A 20,417-nucleotide genomic window follows, 5' to 3' on the forward strand; every position below is an offset into this window, starting at 1 on the left:
AGCGCATGGCTGTGTCACTGTCCCTGCTGATGTCCTGGCTGTCACGTCAATTTGGGCATCAGGACTGAGCCTTTGATTTCCACTGCCTGCAGGCACAGCACGTAATGGAGAGGAGACAAGCGTGCAGCACCAGAGGGCAAGCAGCACTGCAGCATGTCTGTTATTATGTGTGGAGTAGCTTTCATCACATATTTCACAACAGCGTAACCTAATGAAAGATTAATTCGTTGCATGACACGGGATAATTAGTCTGATAAAGATCCCTAATAACAATGTGAACATCAGCTTCCCTCACAAATGGCTTCTTGAGACTTCTGTGAGAGGTTTAGAGCTGCTTTCCGAACCCACTGCCTTACCAAAAGATTGGTATATTTTGAAGCTAAATTCACACGTCCACGTTTGAGATTTAGCTGGAAATGTCCAAAATTTGTATCTTTGAGAACAGTTCTACTTTTGCAGAAAGACCAGAAGACCAGTGATGTAGACTTCATCCATATTTTAAACCTACCAGCTCAGTAAGACAGGAGCTTAAATGGTTTTTATTAGAAAACGTTTTATTGTGGTTATTTACACCCTTTCCTTGGTAAGTGTATAAATGTAAACATTTATTATAGATGTATTTCTCTTATCTTACATCCCCAGATCAGAGTAAATGTCATCGTTAAGCATACAAGGAGTGAGGAAATTTAAGCTATATTCACAGAATATACATCCGCGTGCAGTTCAAGTCCGCCAGCCCTAAGCTAGTGGTATAGACACTGTCCCGTTAGCTCTACTTCTGCTTCTCGTGTGTACGCTGGAGTCTGTGACGTCGTCGGCGTGATCCTCGCTCTTCTTCTCCTTTAAGCTGTTGATGAACCTCAGGGTGATCTCATCCCACTCCTCGGGGAGCAGCATCAGCAGAAACCCGATGCAAATGATGATGGTGGCTCCCAGCCTCACCACGCTGAAGATCATTTTGTGCTTCAGGAGATCCACGGCTGTGAAGGAGAAACAACAAGGCTGTCAAAACGGCAGCAGGATGAACCACAGCATCAGAGCAGCCTGGCAAAAACCCGTGTGTCATGCTCTGGCTGTGACACAAGCCACATCGCCCCCAGTGCTCTGGTGACCAGCTCCTAGGGTTCAGAGCACGGCCTCAAAAAAGGAAGCCTCAAAAAGCCAGCTTAGCCTCAAAGCTTCCCTTTCTGCTCTGAGAGGGAAGGTGTTTTATGGTAACTCTTTTATCTGTAGCAGGCTGAATCAGCACAGCACTTCCTTGTGCTGCAGAGGTCAGCGGTAGGGAGGTCAGGGAGCTGGAGATGATGTCTCCAGGCCCAGCCTCCCAGCTCCACGAGCTGCAGTAACAGCACATCTGAGCCCTTCAGCAGCCTCGTCCAGGTACCGACAACCACATTTCACATCTCTGACCTGAACACCCCTATAAATAGCTGTCTGTTTGAAAACATGCTCAGACACCTCGAGTTGCAAGGCCAGGGAGGTGGAAGAGGAGATCAGAAGAGCAGAGACAGCAGCTGTTCAAGAAGAACGAGCTTTGGCCAAAAATCCCACGTACACTCCCTGCCCTGGTGCTGCACGGCAGGTCACCAGCATGGTGCTGAGCCACGGCAGCAGGATGCTGCCCCCTGCCACGTCTCAGCAAACGTGGTGGCAACCAGCCTGCCCTCTCCTGTGCACAGGATGGACATACCCCATCACTTCCAGGGCAAAGAATAAAGATTATTAAAAAAGGCTTTTACTAACTGAAACACCCCCCATCACCGGGAGCAGCTGTGAAGGTGAATGAGACGGGATCATTTGTGAAATATGTGGCAGCAGATTGTGAGCATTTAGACAATAAAGTGCTTCTGCTGTGTGTGTGCCACTGCGTTTGTTTCTCTTTCAACCAAGGAGCTCATTACTTGTACCTGCATTGCCAGGGACGCTGAGCACCGTGCCGATAGAGATCAGGATGGGGTACGTAAGCACGACGCCAACATTAACCAGAATGTTGAATGCTGGGGAAAAAAACAGATAAAATAATATGTGATTATGCAGAAAAGCACTAGAGCGAGGCATTTCTCCTCCACCCTGACCCTCCAGGTGTGATGGGGTGATAGCAGCAGGGAACCCAGACTCTAATGGGCACTCAACACAATTACCCTGTGAAGCTGACCAAGCACGCTGTAGTGAGACCACGGTTTTGCTGCTATGTTGAAGGCAAGCTGAAAGCTGAGAGAAGTACAAATGCTCAGCACCTTTAATTTATGGATTTATGGGGCGTTTTGTTTTGTTTTTAATAACAGTCTTCCCAGCCAGCTTCAATTTTCTTGAGGTATCATGAGCAAATTGTAAAACTTCCCTTTCATACCATCCTTCAGGGTGCTGCCATAAGGGAGGCAGCAAGCTCTCAGAGCCAAGGCTGGTGCTGAGCAATGTGGCACTCCCTAAACATTCCTCCTCTGCTGGTGGCAGTCCCCTGTGTGGAAGGAGCAGGTCTGTCTGCTCCACAGTGCTGTTTCCTCCTGCTTGGGGTTATATTTTCAGGCAGTGCTCTGGGTGGTAAGTCATCCCTGTATTTTTCCCCTTGGGTGCTGACAGAGAAGCTGCAGCTCAGGTTGGAGTTGCTTCAAGGAGTGGCAAAGGCTTGCTCTTGACACCTCAGCCCCCAGTCCTGCCACTCTGTAGGATGGCTGCACTATGGGCTACGTACTGGCAATGGCATCCTCTTTGTTTCCATTTAATATACTTGCAGTGGAGACAAACCTCTACAATTATGAAATAATTGAGACGTTAGTAAAGGAAAGTGTGTTCGTATACCTCTAAATTAAAACACCCTGGGCTGAATCCAACAGCTATTCTGCCTGGCTACAGGATAGCCTTTGGGGCTCTGAAAGAAGCATTGTGGAAGAGAGGAGGGGAGGTGGAGGCTTCAGGAAATGACACAGACGAAGTGTCCCACCCCAGCGGGTCTCCATATCGGTGTGTGCACACCAGTCCACATCAGCGCATGCCAGGAGCTGCTTGAGTACATGCAGCCCTTTGAAATTCGATTTACAGCGATCAGACTGTGCCAGAGACAGGGAAATATCAATAAAACCACTGTAGGAATGCAAAGATGAGATGCGGACAATGAGTAAGGCTGCTTTGTGTTTATTCTCTGCTACTAATATTCGTGTTAAGGCTTCCTATGAAAATTGTTAGTCACTCACCAAGGAGTACCCATTTGCACTGGGACCAGATTTCACTTGTGAGAGCTTTGCTGCTAATCAGGGGGGAAATATTTGTGTCTGAGGCTCACTCGGTACTGGGGGCAGGAGGAGGAAACAGAGAAACGAGTACTTGTGTTATCACATACCTAACCAGAGGCCAGCCACTCCGCACAGGTAACCCCAGGGCACGGCAGAGAACGGCGACCAGTACTCCACTTTGGTAAAGTACAGTATGATGGGGGTAACTGAGATGAAAATTAAATTGAAGAAGCCCAAGGTGGAGACAAAATGAGCGGCCTCCCCGAAGTTTGCACTGCCAAGGAACATCTTGAACAAAACCTGTAAAGGAGAGGAAAGAGGCGGGGTTTAGGCTCATGTCTGCCCTGGAGATCGAAGTCCTCCTGCACAGGGTTCTCCTCTCCTTTGGGGGGAGAGCTGGGCACAGGGGCAGACCTGACCAGGACAGGGTGCCACAGCCCAGGCTTTCACTAAAGAAGAGTTTTGCAAGGGAGATTTGGGGAAGATTTCTGCCTTGTTTTAGCTCAACGAGAGATAATCTGTTGTTACTAACAGGGGGAAGGTTGAGTCTGTACAACAAAGCTTAGCACAAAGTGCAAAGAGGAGTGGGTGTAAGTATGAACCTAAAGAGACAATGTGGTCTTTGCAGTGAAAGTTACTGGAGGGGGGCTGTGGGAGGAATGTCTAGCCTGGAGAAACTCACTTCAGACTCTCTTCAAGGCAGCATGAGCCTTGTGGAGGATTTGCCCTAGACAGCCCTAAGTTCACACACTTTGAGGGACTCACAAATGCTCACAATAAATTTATCAGAGACAGCAAAATCTAAAACCAGGAGGCAACTCCTCATCCTTCCACACTTCCTTGTCTTCACACACACTCTGCCCTCCCTGATCTGACCATACCCACAGCCACCTTTAGCCCGACCTGCCTCCAGGTCAGACATCCCTCCCTTCCCCACCCCTCACCTTCAAGGGCAGCCACTGCTGTCACACAGCGGGGGCAAAGCGCCGCCCGTCTGCAAGGCACAGGCTGCACCAGGGGCGCGCAGCCTGGCACGAGAGCAGAATATGCAAGAGAGCTGCACTGCGGACCGGGGACGAGTCATCTGTCCTCGCTGGAGGAGAGCGGCGCTCGCCGCATTCTCCCTCTCCTCCCGCTGCATATGGCAAGCCCGTCCGAAACGGTGTCAAGAAACCGCGGCGGCAGGAAATGATTAAAACATGATACCGAGCTCCCGGCGGCATAATAATGGGGATTTCATTAAAGGCTCATAAAGCGAAGGCACGCGGAGCATTCGGCAGCTCCAAGCTAATTGCCCTCCTAGTAAATTTTCTGACGTTGTGACATTGCCCGGGCACAACGCGCATGATGCAGGAGGGGTGAGGAAAATCAAGCGCTTATTTCACAGGGATTCGCTTCCTACTTGTGCGTTTTTAACATCCAGCGTTACAGAAACAAGAATATTAATAAACGGTTGTGACCTACCTTATATAATGCAGACGTAGAGGCTGATCCAACAGCATATGCTACCCCGATAATTGAATCGCCCTGGAAACCATCTGCATATGCCATCATTACGATTCCTGTGATTGCCATTATTGCTGCCACTATCTGCACAGACAAAGCAAAGCGACGTAAAGCTCACGGCAGTTTCATTACACGGGAAGAGATTATCGCTGTGTGGGGTTTCAATGAGTGCCACTAGCTGCTTGCTCTGACTTCAAGCCTTACCCATTTCCCTTAAATAGGTGGTTATGAACTGCTGGGAGAAGCGGAAAACATAATGAAAGGCATCCACTTGGGAGATACGACTCTAAAAAATTGTAAGACGTTGTGCTCAACTATACAAGGGGACAAATATTCATCAAAGCCACCAATTCGACCAATTTGAATTGAAATGCAAGAATTTTGAGGGACAATCCTTCTGGACAGCAGTTCAGGAGACTGCTCCCTGAGCTGTGTCTTTAAGAAGCCTTTACCATTGTGCTTAGTTGGTGTTAGTTTTTATTTGTTAATCATTTTTTTTATTTTTTTCCTTTTGGCCTGGTTTGGTTTGTGGGGGTATGGTGGTTGTTGTTGTTTATGTTTGTGTCCCTCATGTGAAGAGCCCAGACAGAGCTTCTAAGAAACTTCAAGGACAAAGAACAGGACTAAGTATCTGCACCACGTCTGAAATCCTTGGTCTTGACTCCAAGGAACTCCAAGCAGTGTCAGGGATCCCTCCATGAAAAACTCCTTCTCTCTGCCTAATTGCTCTAAGAAGGTAAATACAGAGTCTAAATTTCGAAGGTGCTGAATAATTAAGTTCTGCAGACTTAAAGGAAAACGCATTTCCTCAGACCTGTGGAAAATTACAGCCCCGTTTCTGAAAGATTTTTGTATAGATTTAAAAAGAATTACAGTGACATTAAACAGTTTGTTGTTATAAAAAAGGTCTCTCATTTACTAGAGCTCAGTGTAGAGCAGAGGATGCACAACTGCAGATACCCAGGGTTGGCTGTTACAGAATCACCAGCAGTATGTAAGGATCAGACACTTTTCTGTCATCAGATAGCCATTAAATCACACAACTCCCCAGTGAGAAAGAGGAGAAGGGCCCTCCCCATTCATACAAGCTAAGAAACGAATGTGATTATCCTTGACAGTGTAACTGTGTGCCTCCCACAGGCCAGATGCAGCAGACGTGGCTCTGGGTCAACTTCAAGGCTGGCGTTTGAAATTCAGGTCCCCTCGGCCTAATGGCGAGGGCTGGGGTCCCATCTATGCTCATATCTCTCAGGTATAATGCAAAGGTTCAATGAGGTTTGGAAAAACTTTAGGAAGAGGGGACAAGGTGTGTTCCCTCCCCTTTCCTGAATAACAGCCTGGTGGTCAGGCCGCTCTGGAGAAGGGCTGAGTCCCCTTGTGTCCCCAAGACTGCCACCTATTTCTATCCAAGGACTTCAGAGTAAATTACAGTGAAATTCTCTTAGAAGAATGAGTTTCTGCCGCATTTCAGGCTGCCCCCAGCCCCATCCAGCCTGGCCTTGGGCACTGCCAGGGACGGGGCAGCCACAGCTCCTCGGGGCAGCCTGCGCCAGGGCCTTGCTGCCCTCAGAGTGAAGAATTTCTTCCTCATATCTAACCTAATCCTCCATTCTTTAACTTAAAACTGTTCCCCTTGTCCTATCATTACACTCCCTGGTAGGCTGTGTAATAATTCTGTAATTCTGCTGTTCCTCCTTATGGTTTACCCCAGCATACGAACACCACAAAGGCCCAGCCTGGCAGCAATGCAGAATTAGACCCAGGACCCTTCAGAAGCCAGCACGACACCTCCTGTTCATCCTCAGAAGCTTCCCCGTTGCCCTGCTGCTCTGCACGTCTGTTTTAATCTGCGGCAGCGTTATCCATCTTGCCTCGCACATAAATTCAGAGGTAGCGTTTCAGCTGTCGGCTGCGATACTTCAGCAGCAATATCTCAAGCAGTATCTCCCACCAGACAAAATAGAAAAGCCCGATAGCTGTGCCCTTCTCCAAATGGAAAGGATGAAGATTTAACACCCGGGGCCCAGCAGGCGAAACCTTGCCTTGTGCTAGGGCCGAGGAGTAAATCCATAATCCCCGCGGGGAGATCCTTCCTGGTGGGAAAAACACCTCCCCGCTCCGACCACACCAAACTCAGAGAGACAGCTTCCTAATTTAATCAACAGTTTAGAAATCCAGCCGCCTTTTCCCCTGAAGCAACCAAAATGATGGGCACTACGGAGCATCACCTCGTGAGATTTCAGATAAATATATCCTGATATGGGAGAACACTATTTAAACCCCGTGTTGGAAGCTCTTCCTGCAAATCACACATCGCTGCATTAGCACAGTTGACCTCTGCCTAGCGTTTGTGGCGTGTTTGCTTTAGGAACCTGCGAGCACGTCCTGCAGGCTGCTGTGAGCTGACGAGCAGCAGCAAGGTCACACAGCAAAGCCGGCTGTTGTAGCTGACAGCTCGTTAAACGAAGCTTTTAATTAACAGAGGAGTGTAGTAACTTTCTTGTGGAGCCTCTTAGAGAAGGAATGAAACCAGCCTGCTTCTTTTTTTCTTTTTCTTTTTTTTTTTTTTTCCTGGAAGAGAGCTGGGCCAACTAACATTTTAGTCAGGAACAGTTGTTTTTCCACGTGGAGCATAGCAGAAAATGGGGTGCTGCAGTAAAGAGATCTGCCTTCGTCCTACAGACAACCATTTTTGGGGGGGAAAACTGTCCCCAGACCATTCTGCACACACCTAACAAGCATTAATTCAGCTTCACAGATGAAACACAACCAAAGGCTCAAATATGGAAACTTCTAAGTACATGGCTACAGCTTAAGCATCATAAACCAACAGAGCTATTCAAATACATCAAGTATTTTAAATATTTGTGCTCGCTCTGAGCTACAGCTGTCTGGACTTCCCCAAGTCCCAGCGTTAACGTGGATACAGGCTGCCTTATTAATTCATGAGACATTCACAAGTGGCCAAGCAAACCAGGCTATGGTGCAGGCTGTGCCGTTTCCCTGGGCAGTGCAGTAGGTGCTCAGGGTGGCCAAGGGTCTACCTGCACTGAAGCTCTGACTCTTTGCACTTTTATAGCTAAATAGCCACACGTTCATTGCTGTATACATCACTCTCATATGAATATTCTTCCTCCGGAGTGAGTTTTTCTCTCTGAGGCTGGGTGCAGGCTCCTTCCCACGCTCCAGCATCCCTGCTGAGAGCACTGCAGAGTGACTCCAGGTAGCAAAACGCAGCCAGGGCAGCTGCATGGAGCCCCTGCAGCCCTCCTGCAGCTGATGCTTCCACAAGCAAGTCTCTGCTGCACCACGAGGTGACTACCACGATGGGTTGCTCTTCAGACAGCCCACCTGAAAACCCAGCTCCCAGCGGCTGCTCTCTCAGGACCCAGGAACCAGCAGGGAGCTGGCAATGCTGACGATCTGCTGCAGAGCTTCTGAGCTGTCACAGCCGCTGGTTCTCAAGCCCAGGCAGCCGAAATCTGTCTCAGGTACACGCACCGGCTGCTTCCCCACCACGACACGCTGCAGACATGCCCTGCGGCTCCACGGCTCTCAAAGAGCTGCTGGGAGCTGAGCTCCTTTGAAAAAAAAAACCTGGCTGTGCTCCTGGCTGCTGAGTGCTTCTGTACAAACACTGGCTCAGGGTATATCATTACCCTTATTTCTTCTCGTCCCCTCGCTGTCCAAATAACCTAATTACACCTGCTGTCTGAGAGCCTCGGGAGCGAAAGGAGTGGATGCATTCAAAACACACGAGGCTGGGGCCATGCTGCTTTGTCGTATTTCAGTTCTCAAACACTTTCCTGCGTGGTTATTAACATCATTAAGTGCTATTCTGGCAGGAGGGCTGCTGGAAAACGCTGCTAATTGCCCTTCCAAGCACGCTGCATACAGAATCTGCCAGTTAGCAGCAAAAACAGTTTCTTTTACGTGCAGGATTTGCTCTTCACTTCTTCTGCCAGGATTTTTGTACAAACCTCATGGTGTTTACAGCATTAATACCAATGCATATTTATAACAACATTTTTTTTTCTCCCAGTCAGTGAAAAATGGCTAAGAATTGAGGATAGCCTTAGTATTTTTTACCTTTTTTTTTTTTTTTTTTTAAAAAAAAAAAAAAGAGAATGGGCTAGGGAAATACAATAGTTGTGTTTGCTCTTCCAGAAAGAGGCTGATTTAGACAAAAACTGTAGCTTAAAAGGTATAAAAATTACTATTTTTTTTTCTGCAGGGCTCAGTAGCACCTTGCACAAGTGAGTAATAACAGCAAGAGGCTGAGATGATCAAGGCACAGGGAGGGAAGTACAGCCTCAGAAGTTACTGCTCCTGATAACTGCTGTAGAGAGGACCCGAGCATTTCAAACCCTGCTTATTCTTTGAGTTAGGCATCAGTGAGGGTAGGTTACACTCATCTGATGTTTTTACGTTTTATGAAATAGACGTACAGATGCCTGGCTTTAGCTAACAAGGTGAAACGTCCGTGTCCTTACCTTCAAGGGAACCATGGCTGGGGTCTATGAAACACCAGGCAACCTCCTTCACTTTGTCTGGTCTGGTTGAATTGACCCTGGTGAGCCATGGACCCTCCACTGAGCCCATCCAACAACCCCCTGCTGGCAGATCCCTACCCATGCTCGTGACAACATGCAGATGCTCGATGTTCAGCCTCCATGCTATGTCCAACCACCCAGCCAGTCCTGCTGGGAGACCCAAGGGACTGTTTTACATTCAACAGTTCCCTCTCCTGCTCCCAAAGGCCAAGCACAGGGCTCTGCTCAGTGTGCTGCTGTCTGCTCTGAAGGCTACATCAGCTGCCTGCGAGTCAGGATGCCTTGTCCTTTCCTTTCTGAGCCCCTCTACCTCACTATTAACCAAAAAAGTTGGTGTCTTTGTCATTTTTTATAAAAGCCCATTTGGATGAGATCCCGATCCACCATGCTTTCCACAGAACTTACATCCAGCTGCCCCTCTGGTCCCAGGCATCAAACCTGTCCCAAAGAGTCCCTAATTAAGTTCAAGGCCCTTGGCAACTCAGTAAGGATTGTACCCAACCAGATCACGAGGCCTTGGACCATTTCAGTGGGACAATCTGTATGGGCAGAAACAGCAGAAGGCATACCCAGTCCTTAGCCAAGATAACAAGGGCAACAAGCTAAATTGCTGCCCACTAGGAGATTTGGGTACATAAAATCACAGGAAACATGCTTGCTCTTCCCCAGGTCCATGCACACATAATTTTGCTTGAGTTCTTTTTGTTTGTTTGTTTTTCAAGAGTGAAACATTCCCATATTACTGTCCGTGTGTCCTTTAATGAAAAACACACCCTCATGCAAAGCAGCTGCTGTCACTTTTAAACCCTAATTGACAAATGAATGCATGCGTGAAATGTAATAGGATGCAATAAGAAAATATGCTACTTATTGAAAAAAAAAAAACTACTCAAAGAACTAATAACATTGCTTTGGTTAGAACCTAAGTATTTATCACTAAGTTTAAAATGAAACTAATTGAGTGCTCTTCAGCACTGTAACCCAAGCAGAACAAGTTTATAGGAATTTGGAAGTCCTCCTATTTTAATTTATCTAATTACACTTGGTTGTAATAGCTAAATTTGTATTACCTCTGGAGTCTGACATCTCTAGCCGATTTTAAGGCTGAGGTTCGCATCATTAATCGAAATGAGAAATGGTTTCATGGTATATGCATACCATAACGCAGCAGCACTATGGTAGCACAATTGCTCATGGATTTAAGGGTAGGTATGAAAATGAGAGAGGTGAAAATCAGGCATGTCATTACCCTTGCTCCCATGAACCTGTCTTTCAGCACGATCCAAGAAAGCAAGAAGACAAAAGCTTTGTTACAACAGAACAGGGCAGAGACGTCTGTGGCTGTCAGCTTCTTTAAAGCCAGTAAATACAAGTAGTTAGTCAAAGTCCACAGAATAGAAAAGGGAGCAGTCCTTTTAAGAAAGAGTTTCAGCGTCAAACCGTCTTCACCAAAAATCCGACTGCATTCCCTGAGGAAAGAGAAGAGTTTAAAGCTCAGCTAGAATTGTGCTTAGCATTCACTCCGGCACAGCAGACATTCATTAGACTTTTATCACACTCGATTAAGTGCTTTTCTTAACTACTCTGCGCACCCCTACGAAAGTATCGGTTAATTCACATGGAGCAAATAACCTGCATTTTTCTCAAACAGCAGTTTCCCAAATAGCAAAGAAGTAACTTACCTGGAATAATCACACCGTGTGCAACCACGATCCCAGGGCCTCGCTCACATAAATGAAGGTTATCTATAAAACACTGACAGTTCTCAGCTTCTGCCTCCAAGGCCGTGAACACGATGATTATAACTGCTTTTTTTTTTCTTTTCTTTCAGCTTGACAATTTTTCTCTTGCTTTACTCTGAAACCTGCTTTTATTTTTATTGAAATATGTTCTAGTGTATGGCCAAATAAGCTTGGAGAATCACCTGGGATACTCGGAAACCCTGCCGGCCACATCGCCGCAGGGGGACAGGCATCCACCAGAAGTGGGGCTGAGTCCAGGAAAAGAAAGGAAAGGGGAAGGGAAGGGTGTTTTACAGATGTATTTTATTGTAGAGGGGAAAGTTGTGTGCACTTAAAGACTTCTCTTTGTGGATTAGATTGCAAAACACCCTCTAGCTCCATTAGAGCTGTGTGTCACACATGACCTGAGCAAGTTGTTTGCTTCTTAGGATTTCAAGAAATAGAAGTCAGCTCAGAAGGCTGCCCACCTCTACCTTTCCCAACTGCAAAAGCCAATTTTTAGCAAATCCACCACCTGTGTACTTGGTTAAAGGGACTCCTCAGGATACCATAGTACAATTCAGTTCCTGACTTCAGTGCAGGCTTGGTGGCTTGTCTGCATAAAACAGGAGTTGTCCCACACGGGAACGCATCACAAAACCAAAATGCCAGGGGAGCAAACCAAGGTACCATCAAACCACATAATTATGGGGTGACATTAAGGGACTCGTCAAAATCCCACGTGGCCTCGGGGCCCCAAAGCGTTCGCAGCCAAAAACAGCTGTGGTTGGAAAATTCCTAAAACATCAACTACGTGGAACTAACGAGCAACTTCAAAGAATGCATTGCAAAATAGAGCCAAAAGCACCTGAGGGTTTTGGTGGTGGTTTGTTTTTGTTTGGTTTTGAGATGGGAGGATAACCATTATCCAGTTTTGATCTTGCTTTTACAGGCAGAGTTGTTTTCAGGTGTCCTAAACCACTTTTCCTAAATTTGGGGAGTTGAACTGTTAAAAATATTTCTTTCTTTTCTTTTTTTTTTTTTTTTTCTATTACGAATAGAAACCATCTCATTTTCAGGAAAGCTGAACAATAACATCTACATAATACATAAGATGAGCTATGTCTTACTTAATAACTACTCATTCCCTGCTGCCATTAAAATGACCTGGGGTACAAAGCGTTCATTTTTGGTAATAATAAGTTCCTTTCTCAAACTCTGTGCTGGTGTGGGCAACAAGCTAATGCTCAGGCAGGTAGATCTGCTAATTATCTCCTTCATTCCATCTGACCTATCTGTTCTCTGAAGTCAGCCCTTTTCCTATAGGTCTGAACAGAAATGTTTTACACGGAAAAAGAACAGCCAGTGGCGTGTATCATCTACCTGACACGCAAAGCAAATTAAGTGCAGCAAAGATTAATTGATTATGATTAGATGATTAATGCCTAAGTTTGAACGTAGGCTGTTGAACCACCGATTTCCACAAGGAGTTAAATGGGATGAAACTCCTTGTCTGAGAAAGGACTCACTGGTAGCAGAGACTGGAGTGTTTGTTGGCTTGCAGATGTAGCAGTCGATGTTTAAAAGATGTTTTTCTCCCCATGAGACTTAGGGAAATGCAGAGATGATTCTGGGCTCAGACAGACGGCCTCTGACCTGGCTGCACCATCGCTGCATTACATGACACCAGGGCTGGTGTTCACTGCCTTGTCAAGAACAGATCTGAATTGTGAGCTGTAGACCTGTATGGAGCCTGATGTCCAAACCAGTGGGAATTCTGCATCGATTTAGAAGCACGATCGGATTGTTACATGGTTGTAAATGCAACCTGTCTCAGACGCTGTCAGGATTTGTCTTAGAGGGAACAAGCTTGTGCTGTATTAAAAGAGAGAAAGGTGCTTGGGCTGCTTGCAATAACGCAGGGCACAATTCACCATCCCAAAGGCAACAGCAAAATCATCCGAGCACGTCACCGTGGCACAATCTGCAAGGCAGCAGGAAAAGCTCTTCTAAAAATGTGCCACGGGAAATTATATCCCTGTAATCCCCGTGCCTGGCAAGGTGAGGCACTGACAGCGGGCAGATAAAAGGGACCGGCAGCTGTAGCTGGAGGCCAGCTGGGCCAGAGTTATGCACGAGATGTTGGGAATATGCCCAGCACTCCTGCTCGTCTGGGGGCAGGAGGCATCAAAAAGTCAAAAAGGGGTGGTGGAGGGGGGAGATGCCGGAACGGGTTGGGTTTTCTTGTCCTGTAGATCTCCAGGATTTCTGTACCCAGACAAACTCCAAGCAGAGCCAGGAGGATGGGGTCCAAAGCTCCCTGACTGTGAATCCTTGGAAGGAGGAAGCCTTCAGTACAATAGCAAATTTTGTGTTATTCTGGGTCGGGCTCTCTTCGCTGGTCAGCTATCTGGCAGAGACAGCTGTGGCACTGCCAAACACGTCGCTTATCTCTGAGTTCTCAGAAGCCGTGGGAGGGATGAGCACAGATTCACAACTAGGAAAAGAAATCTGGAAAAGCTTCACACGCCCCAGGCAATGAACTGTTCAAGCACATCGAGGAGCCTTCATCACACACAGGAGAATGCAATGACCAGACAAAACAGAGGCCAGTGGTTCCTCATCTGTCAGTTCAAAGAAAAAGAAAAAAAAAAAAAAGCAGCAAAAATTTGTGGCAGGGTCATGCTGAGCAAGACAGAGACCAGACGAACTCACCTCAGTGCCCAGGAGAGCTCCGAGTGCCTGATGAATAATGCTCAGCGAGTGAGGAGATGGGACGAATACTTTATTTCCCCATCCACGTCTACAGGAGATTGCCTTGGGCTTTGTGAAGGCTGGCTGCTCAGTGGTTAACTCAGCCTCTTTGGCATGCAACTAAAATTAAACTTGCAGAAGTCATCAGGACATGACAGTGATTAAAACCCTGCGCTCAGGGGAGAGGGCTCCGCGGATCCCTCCTCGATACAGATATCTGCAGGCTGTTGACTTAAAGGCAGAGACAGATCCAAGGGCGGCTGACCCTGAAACTATGACACAAACTATTTCCAAATGCACAAGAAGTCTATTTAAAACCTGCCCTCTAACACAAATAGCTCCTTTTATTTGCAGGTAGCCCTCAGCCATCAGCTCTGGGCAGCGTGCCATGCTCTCAGGAATTACAGCACCTCAGGCAGACGTGTAGCGTTGCCTCTGGCACCCACCGAACAGCCTGCACCACCTCGTCCTTATTCTGATGCCAGAGCCTGCAGAAGAATAGATTTATTCACCCCTGACGCACGGCAGCCTCCGGAGTGTAATGCAGCAGCTGGTTTTAAAACAGCTTACAGAAAAAAAAAAAAAAAACAGAGCTAACAGACGCTACCTGGGGTAACATGAATATGGGAAATGTAATTACAGCATCCAGAGTAATACTTGGCAGGGCCACCAGTGACATTAGGGCAGCGAGAAGCACTGCAAGACCTTTTGTCAGCACGAGTTGTTCCCATGTCATTCAGTGCTTCTGTCCCAGTGCTGGCATCTGTGCACTAAAATGTCGTCCAGCTCCATCTCAGGGGATGGACACCGCAGCAGTGGTGGTTTAACAAACGTTGATGTTTTTCCAGGAATGACCGAGTTCTCATTTCGTGTCTTGTCTAAACATAAAGGAAGAGCCCAGCTTTGTGTGACCCTCTCACATAAGCAGTGTCTGGCTCCAGAAGCACAGGAACGCTGTCTCCCAACAGGAATAGCCCAAGGGAAGCCCTGGTTTTGTGCTGCTGGTCTTCCTCCCTACCATTGACCCATTTCGGGGTAGCTTCAGGAAACACAGATCCTCACGTCTCCTCTGGAAAGACCTTTGCAGTGAAGATCTAGATCTGAGTGCTGTTTCAGAAGAAGAAGAGGAAGCTGGGACGAGCACTGCTGCAACATCGATGGAGACATTTGGAGGTGACAAACTTGCAGATGGCAGAAGACAGCAAAAATCAGCCACTTTGGGTGGGCTCTCTTCAGTTTAAGTGAAGCTCACATTTTGTTTTCCTTTCTCCGACAAAACCAGCTCTTCCCAACATGTTCATCTTTCCTCAAACCCATACCAAGAACGCTCTTCCTTTAAGGCTGCACAGCCCCTGGTGTTACAGCAGGCTATCCTCTGGCAGGAAGCCATGGTACATTACAGAGCTTGTCCTTGAGAAACCAAGACAGGGTGCAGGGAGGCAAAATTTCTTGACATTGAAAATATCTTCCACCTAACCCAAGCCATAACTCTGTCAGGGCCCTACGCCAAGCCCATGAAGTGCTTTCTGCTGTGGGAAATGCCGGCAGGGTGAAAATTCCCACTGCTGAGCTTCAGGACTTTTTGTTCATGGCTATTGCAAGGACTCCCACATTTCAAGGTCTGCATTATGCGGGACATAACCTGTTATCTACAACACTGGGGAGAGACAAAGAGCTGTGTCTTCCACCTGAAGACAACTAAGATACTTCACAGAAATGCAGCAGGGAGGTAATAACTGTGAGTTAGTTTTTGAGACCACACAATTTAATCTCTAAGGTAACGTATGAGAGGGAAGAAGCACACAACTTACAGTCTGAAGATTATAGCCCTTTCAGGGAGCCAGTGTAAAGCTGAAGACTGAGACTTCCATCCTTCCAAGCGGGATTTATTTGTTGAGACATAAAAAGGAACAACGGCCCTATACAGCTTTACCAGCCTGGGGCAGCACTCTGCAAGTCGCTAGCACGATCACTGGACTCTGCCAAGAAACCTCGACATTGTTTGTTCAGATCCACTGGGAATATCTGCTGGACAAGATGTCATATGTCTTTAAAGCTCACAGTGAGTAACTACATCCTCCAGAAACACGAACACAAATTTCCTCCGGACTCTGAGGCAGGCCTGGAATCGTTACAGGACAGGCTTCACTGGCAGGAATTGGCTACTTGTTCCCCAGAAATAAAACCACCAAATGAAGCAACAAGACATCTTTGTATAATAATAATAATAATAATAATAATAATAATAATAATAATAATAATAATAATAATAAACAGTAGCAGGAACAGTATCAAAACCACAACACAAGTAGTTACGCAAATTGGTCTAGTTGGAAAATAACCCTGCTGTGGGCAGGAGGCTGGGTTACGTGACCTCCACAGATCCTTTCCAAGCTAAATCTTTCTATAACTCTGAATTTAAAAACTACAAATGATGCTTTTCAATTCTTTAAGTGATCAGAAAACCGAGCAGTCATCCTGAAGAGATTTCCATTCCCATATCTAAGCAGATAGAGTTTGGCTTGTGAAGCCATAGCACAGCACAGACCAAGTCGACTGGTCCCCATGATAAAGTCAACATTTACCAGCAGTTATTTGCCAGATCCTCCCTGGGATTTGCATTCCCAATGCATCTGGAATGGGAAATACTCTGGGAACACGCCTCGCCACCAGCCCATCAGCTCTAGCACTTTGCACACATTCACAAACCAGCTCCACATCTGTGTGCAGAAATTCCTCTGGGCATGTAAGCATGTGTCCTCAAATTTAACAGCTGAACTCTTAGCAGCTTGGGAAATGTATCCATTATTTAAGCATGCCTTTATTATGCACTGCCACGAATGTCTGGACCAAAACTTTGTTCTGATGGATATGTAATCAACCAACCAACTGCTGAGGATCTATCTGCAGGGATGTTTATTCTCACCTTGTTCCTTATTTGCTCTGCATTTGTTATTACTTTACCCCATACCCAGCAGCCAAGCTGACACTGTTAATGTTCTCACAAATACTCCAGAAAGAATCTCAATGAAGGCATCATTAACGTACAAAGCACCAGGGTTTTCAGAGAAGCAGTTAATTAAGTGCAACTGTTCAATTTTAGCCACGCTGATTTGACAGAAATGTTAATTTAGGGCCAAATTACATCTCAGATCCTGGCAAAAGCAGCCAAGGGAAGACTTTGGCCCTGCTACACTCCAGCTCTGACAGTCACAAATTGAATTCCCTGAGTGCTCAGTGACAGACCTGCAGTATCCTGCAGAACAGACAACTCTGCTGGAGGCAGTGAGATTGTTTTCAAAGCAAGTCTACACTGGAGTAACAAAGCTGGGTCCCAGCTCCAAACTGTCCTGTAAATACCCTCCTTCCATGGCTGAGGCATGTGATACCTTGGCACGTTGAATTTAGCTCCATCCTTTAAAGCAGCTTCTACTTCAGTGTCAGATCAGTAGAGTAATGGAAGTAGAAGAGGAATTGTAAAATTAACTGCCCCAGAGGGTGGTGGCATGGAAGTGTCCTGAGAACAGGTTAGAAATGGTTTTGTTAAGTATTGGCCAGGGTGGAGGTGAGCTTGGTCCTGCTGCAGTGCTGGTGGTGGAACTGGATGCCTTCTTTGGGTCCCCCAAAAGAAGGCTGGCTTCTAAAAAGCAACGGGCATTTATACATCACCACCCCTGCAGACTAATATTACAGTCAGTTCTGTAGACTCCTACAGTCTTTGCACTTGAAGCTGAGTTCAATTGCAACTTGCAGCCACAGAAAGCCTGGGGTCAGAGAGCCATTCCTCTTGAAACAGAGAGGAAAAGCTATTTCCATGTGGAGCTTTACAGAAGAACAAAGCCTTCACATCCTTTCCTCACCATGAGTTGTTTTGGTTGCACTTTGTACTGCCACTCTGTCATAAACGGGCCAGGAGAGATTAATTAATGGTGAGTGAAAGCCTGATCCAGACAGGAACACAAAATATAGAGATCTTAGATAACGGCAAGATTATAGGCAAATTACTGACCTTTCCAACTCAATGAAAAACCCTCTAAAATCAATTACCCATTTATTCAAGAATATATCACTCATCTGTTAGCCTTTTGTTAAGATATTTATGAATGAGATTTTCAGCAGCGTGACCTTCAAGCTGTCTTCTGACACCACGGGTCAAACCGAGAAGAGCAGCGATTTCAGTCCGCAGAAATCAGGCTGCTTAAAGCGATATTGCCACGATAAAGCCTACCTGATTTTTTTGATTGGAGACTGCTTCTCCTGTGCAGTTGCAAGGTGCCCAGAATAATAAATGGGAAACACCATAATGTTCCAGTTTGTTGAGAACCAAGTCATGAAAAAAGGACAGTCAAAGGTCTCATACGTGATTTTGACAAACTGCGTGGTCCCGACCCAGGAGGAAGAGACGGACAAAATGATCAGAAATCTCCAGATAAGCTTAAGAAACGTGGATGTGCAAGATTGGCATCGTGTCTGTCCCTCAGCTTCTTGGCTGCTGCTCTCTGTGTGCGTTTGTGTTCCTTCTTCTCCTGGATTATAAAATTAAAAAAAAAAAAAAAAAAGCACAGAAAAAGAGAAGAGTTGCACACGTAATTAATGCATTCAAAACAATTCTTAGCAAAATCTCCCCTTCTGATCCAGACACAAACCATCCCCTGCCTTCTCTCTGTAATTCCTGCGCGCCTCACAAAAGCTTAAATCCTGCTCAGAAATACTTCAGTAATACTATCTTCAAGGTGATAGAACAAAATATAAACACAACACAGAGGCCCGAGGTACCAGCATTACAGCTAAGCTGTTTCCACTGTTTGCCTTATCAGCCCTTCTTTCGTTCTGTCAGCCAAACCCCTAGAATAGAGCTCCATCTCTTGGAGCCAGCTACATTATAAAGTCAATTACTGTGCATGTTTGCAACATAAAAGCTATCTGAGCCGGTGCATCTGAAGCCAGAAACAAGTTCTTATTATTCAAGATTTTAACTCAAAAAGCACTTTTTTTATTTGCAGGCTGAGAGGTGGAAAAGAAACAGTCTGGGGGCTCTGTATTCCAAATCAGAGACAGGGTTTTTTTTTCAGTCAAGGCTGTGTATTTACACTTTTGAAGTTAAAAAAGGAAACCGGACAAAACCGAAGCTTGACATGCCTGGAAATAAACCTCTAAAGATAACCCAGGAGGAAATGGAAAGTTGTCACTTTTCATTTTAATACAGTACTTTTCAGACCTAATCTGCAGATCACTGGAAACAGAACTGCGGACTGCGTAGAGAATTAATCTCCCTGGCTAATGACTTGCTCTCCAGACATACCTTCCAGAGAGGCAGCCCATGAATCCTATTCTGATTTCAAATTCCAGCTAAAAACAACCAAGCCAACAACACTGGATGCTGAGCAGCAGTAAAATCTGATTGATTTAGGTCCACGTGCTCATGCAGCAGCGATGAGCTCCAACCATTTGCCACACTAGAACACATCACGTCAGTTTGATACAAGAAACTGGAGTTCCTTCTAAAAATCATGACTGGCAGCCACCTTCAGCTATTACTAGTCACATCGCCACCTGATGTGATGTAGTGTAAGAAGCAATCTAATTCTTGATGTTAAGGGGAGCCACAGACCTACTGCAGCGAGAGCACACACTCTTAAATGTGAGAGAGGTACAATTCAAAATCAGATCTGACTTTCCTTTTATACTACTGTTTCTGCTACAGCCATAAAACATAAAAGTGAGGCTCCGAGTTATTAAATCAGACCTACTTTACACCTAAAACTTACTCCTCATAACAGGGAGTACATTTGTAACCAAAAATTTTCTTAACTTGGACACAAAGCTTTTTGTGATTGCGACTGTATGCTGCATTTTTCCCCCAAATAATGAGCATTTAGTTACTCCACTGTTTAGTGGTGAATCAAGAATTTAAATAAAATTACAGGTTTATTAAAACATGGAGAGGATAATCAGACAGAGCTCTGAATAGAAAAGCATCATTTTAGCATTCGCTTTGGCTACTGAGAGAAAATAGGTATTTTTATAGTACTAATAATGACTGGCATCTTCTATTAAGAAGTAAATTACAGTTTATTTGCAAGTTAGAATGGTTTAGAAAGAATATATCTCGCACTATCCCCTTGCAGGTTTTCCTGCTAAGCAAAGCTATCATGCAATTAGTCCTTCAGCTAACAGTTAAAGTAATCACACAATGATGGAAGACTAAAGCACCTTTATCTTCACATTAGGTTTTCCAATTACCAAATAACCCTGTAATTGCTGTTACTATGCATGACACCATCATTAGCATTTGACTTGGATGTTACAGGTCTGAATGTTGGGGAAAGGCACAGAAACATACACTTTTTGCAAGTCTCAGCTTGGTTTAGAAGACCTATGTAAGTTTAAGCCTAATTAAATGGGCAGCGGGGAGTTTTTGTAAGTGCTTAATGGGTAGGGTTCACCCCATGTAATGCAGTTAGCAAATAATTGCATATCCAGACTCAAAACGTTGTCTAGGCCCCCTCTTTACATAATGATAATGGAAAAGCATGTTGAGAAGGTGGCTCTCGTCCTCATGTATCTAAGGCAGGTGGGATGTATGTCCCACTGGAGGCTCTTCTCTCCCCTTAGACCAAATATCTGTATTTAAAGTGAAAATCCCAGTCAAA

At 45.7% G+C, this 20,417-nt stretch overlaps 1 protein-coding gene across 15 annotated transcripts in view; it reads right to left on the bottom strand.

The window, feature by feature from the left end:
• Positions 1–533: 533 nt before the first annotated feature.
• Positions 534–20,417, bottom strand: part of SLC35F4 (solute carrier family 35 member F4) — a 102,920-nt gene continuing 83,036 nt past the window's right edge. For 8 of the 15 annotated variants that reach the window (XM_013100829.5, XM_027458340.3, XM_072038139.1 and 5 more), the window contains 6 exons: positions 17,993–18,290; positions 10,539–10,758; positions 4,695–4,820; positions 3,338–3,530; positions 1,908–1,997; positions 534–980 (listed from right to left, as the gene is read on the bottom strand). In XM_013100829.5, coding sequence (XP_012956283.4) covers positions 739–980; positions 1,908–1,997; positions 3,338–3,530; positions 4,695–4,820; positions 10,539–10,758; positions 17,993–18,290 — 1,169 coding nt within the window. In that variant the 3' untranslated portion in view covers positions 534–738. The other 7 variants (XM_072038140.1, XM_027458342.3, XM_027458343.3 and 4 more) reach the window with 7 other exon arrangements.

Source organism: Anas platyrhynchos, chromosome 5, assembly GCF_047663525.1.
Source record: "Anas platyrhynchos isolate ZD024472 breed Pekin duck chromosome 5, IASCAAS_PekinDuck_T2T, whole genome shotgun sequence".
NCBI lineage: Eukaryota > Metazoa > Chordata > Aves > Anseriformes > Anatidae > Anas > Anas platyrhynchos.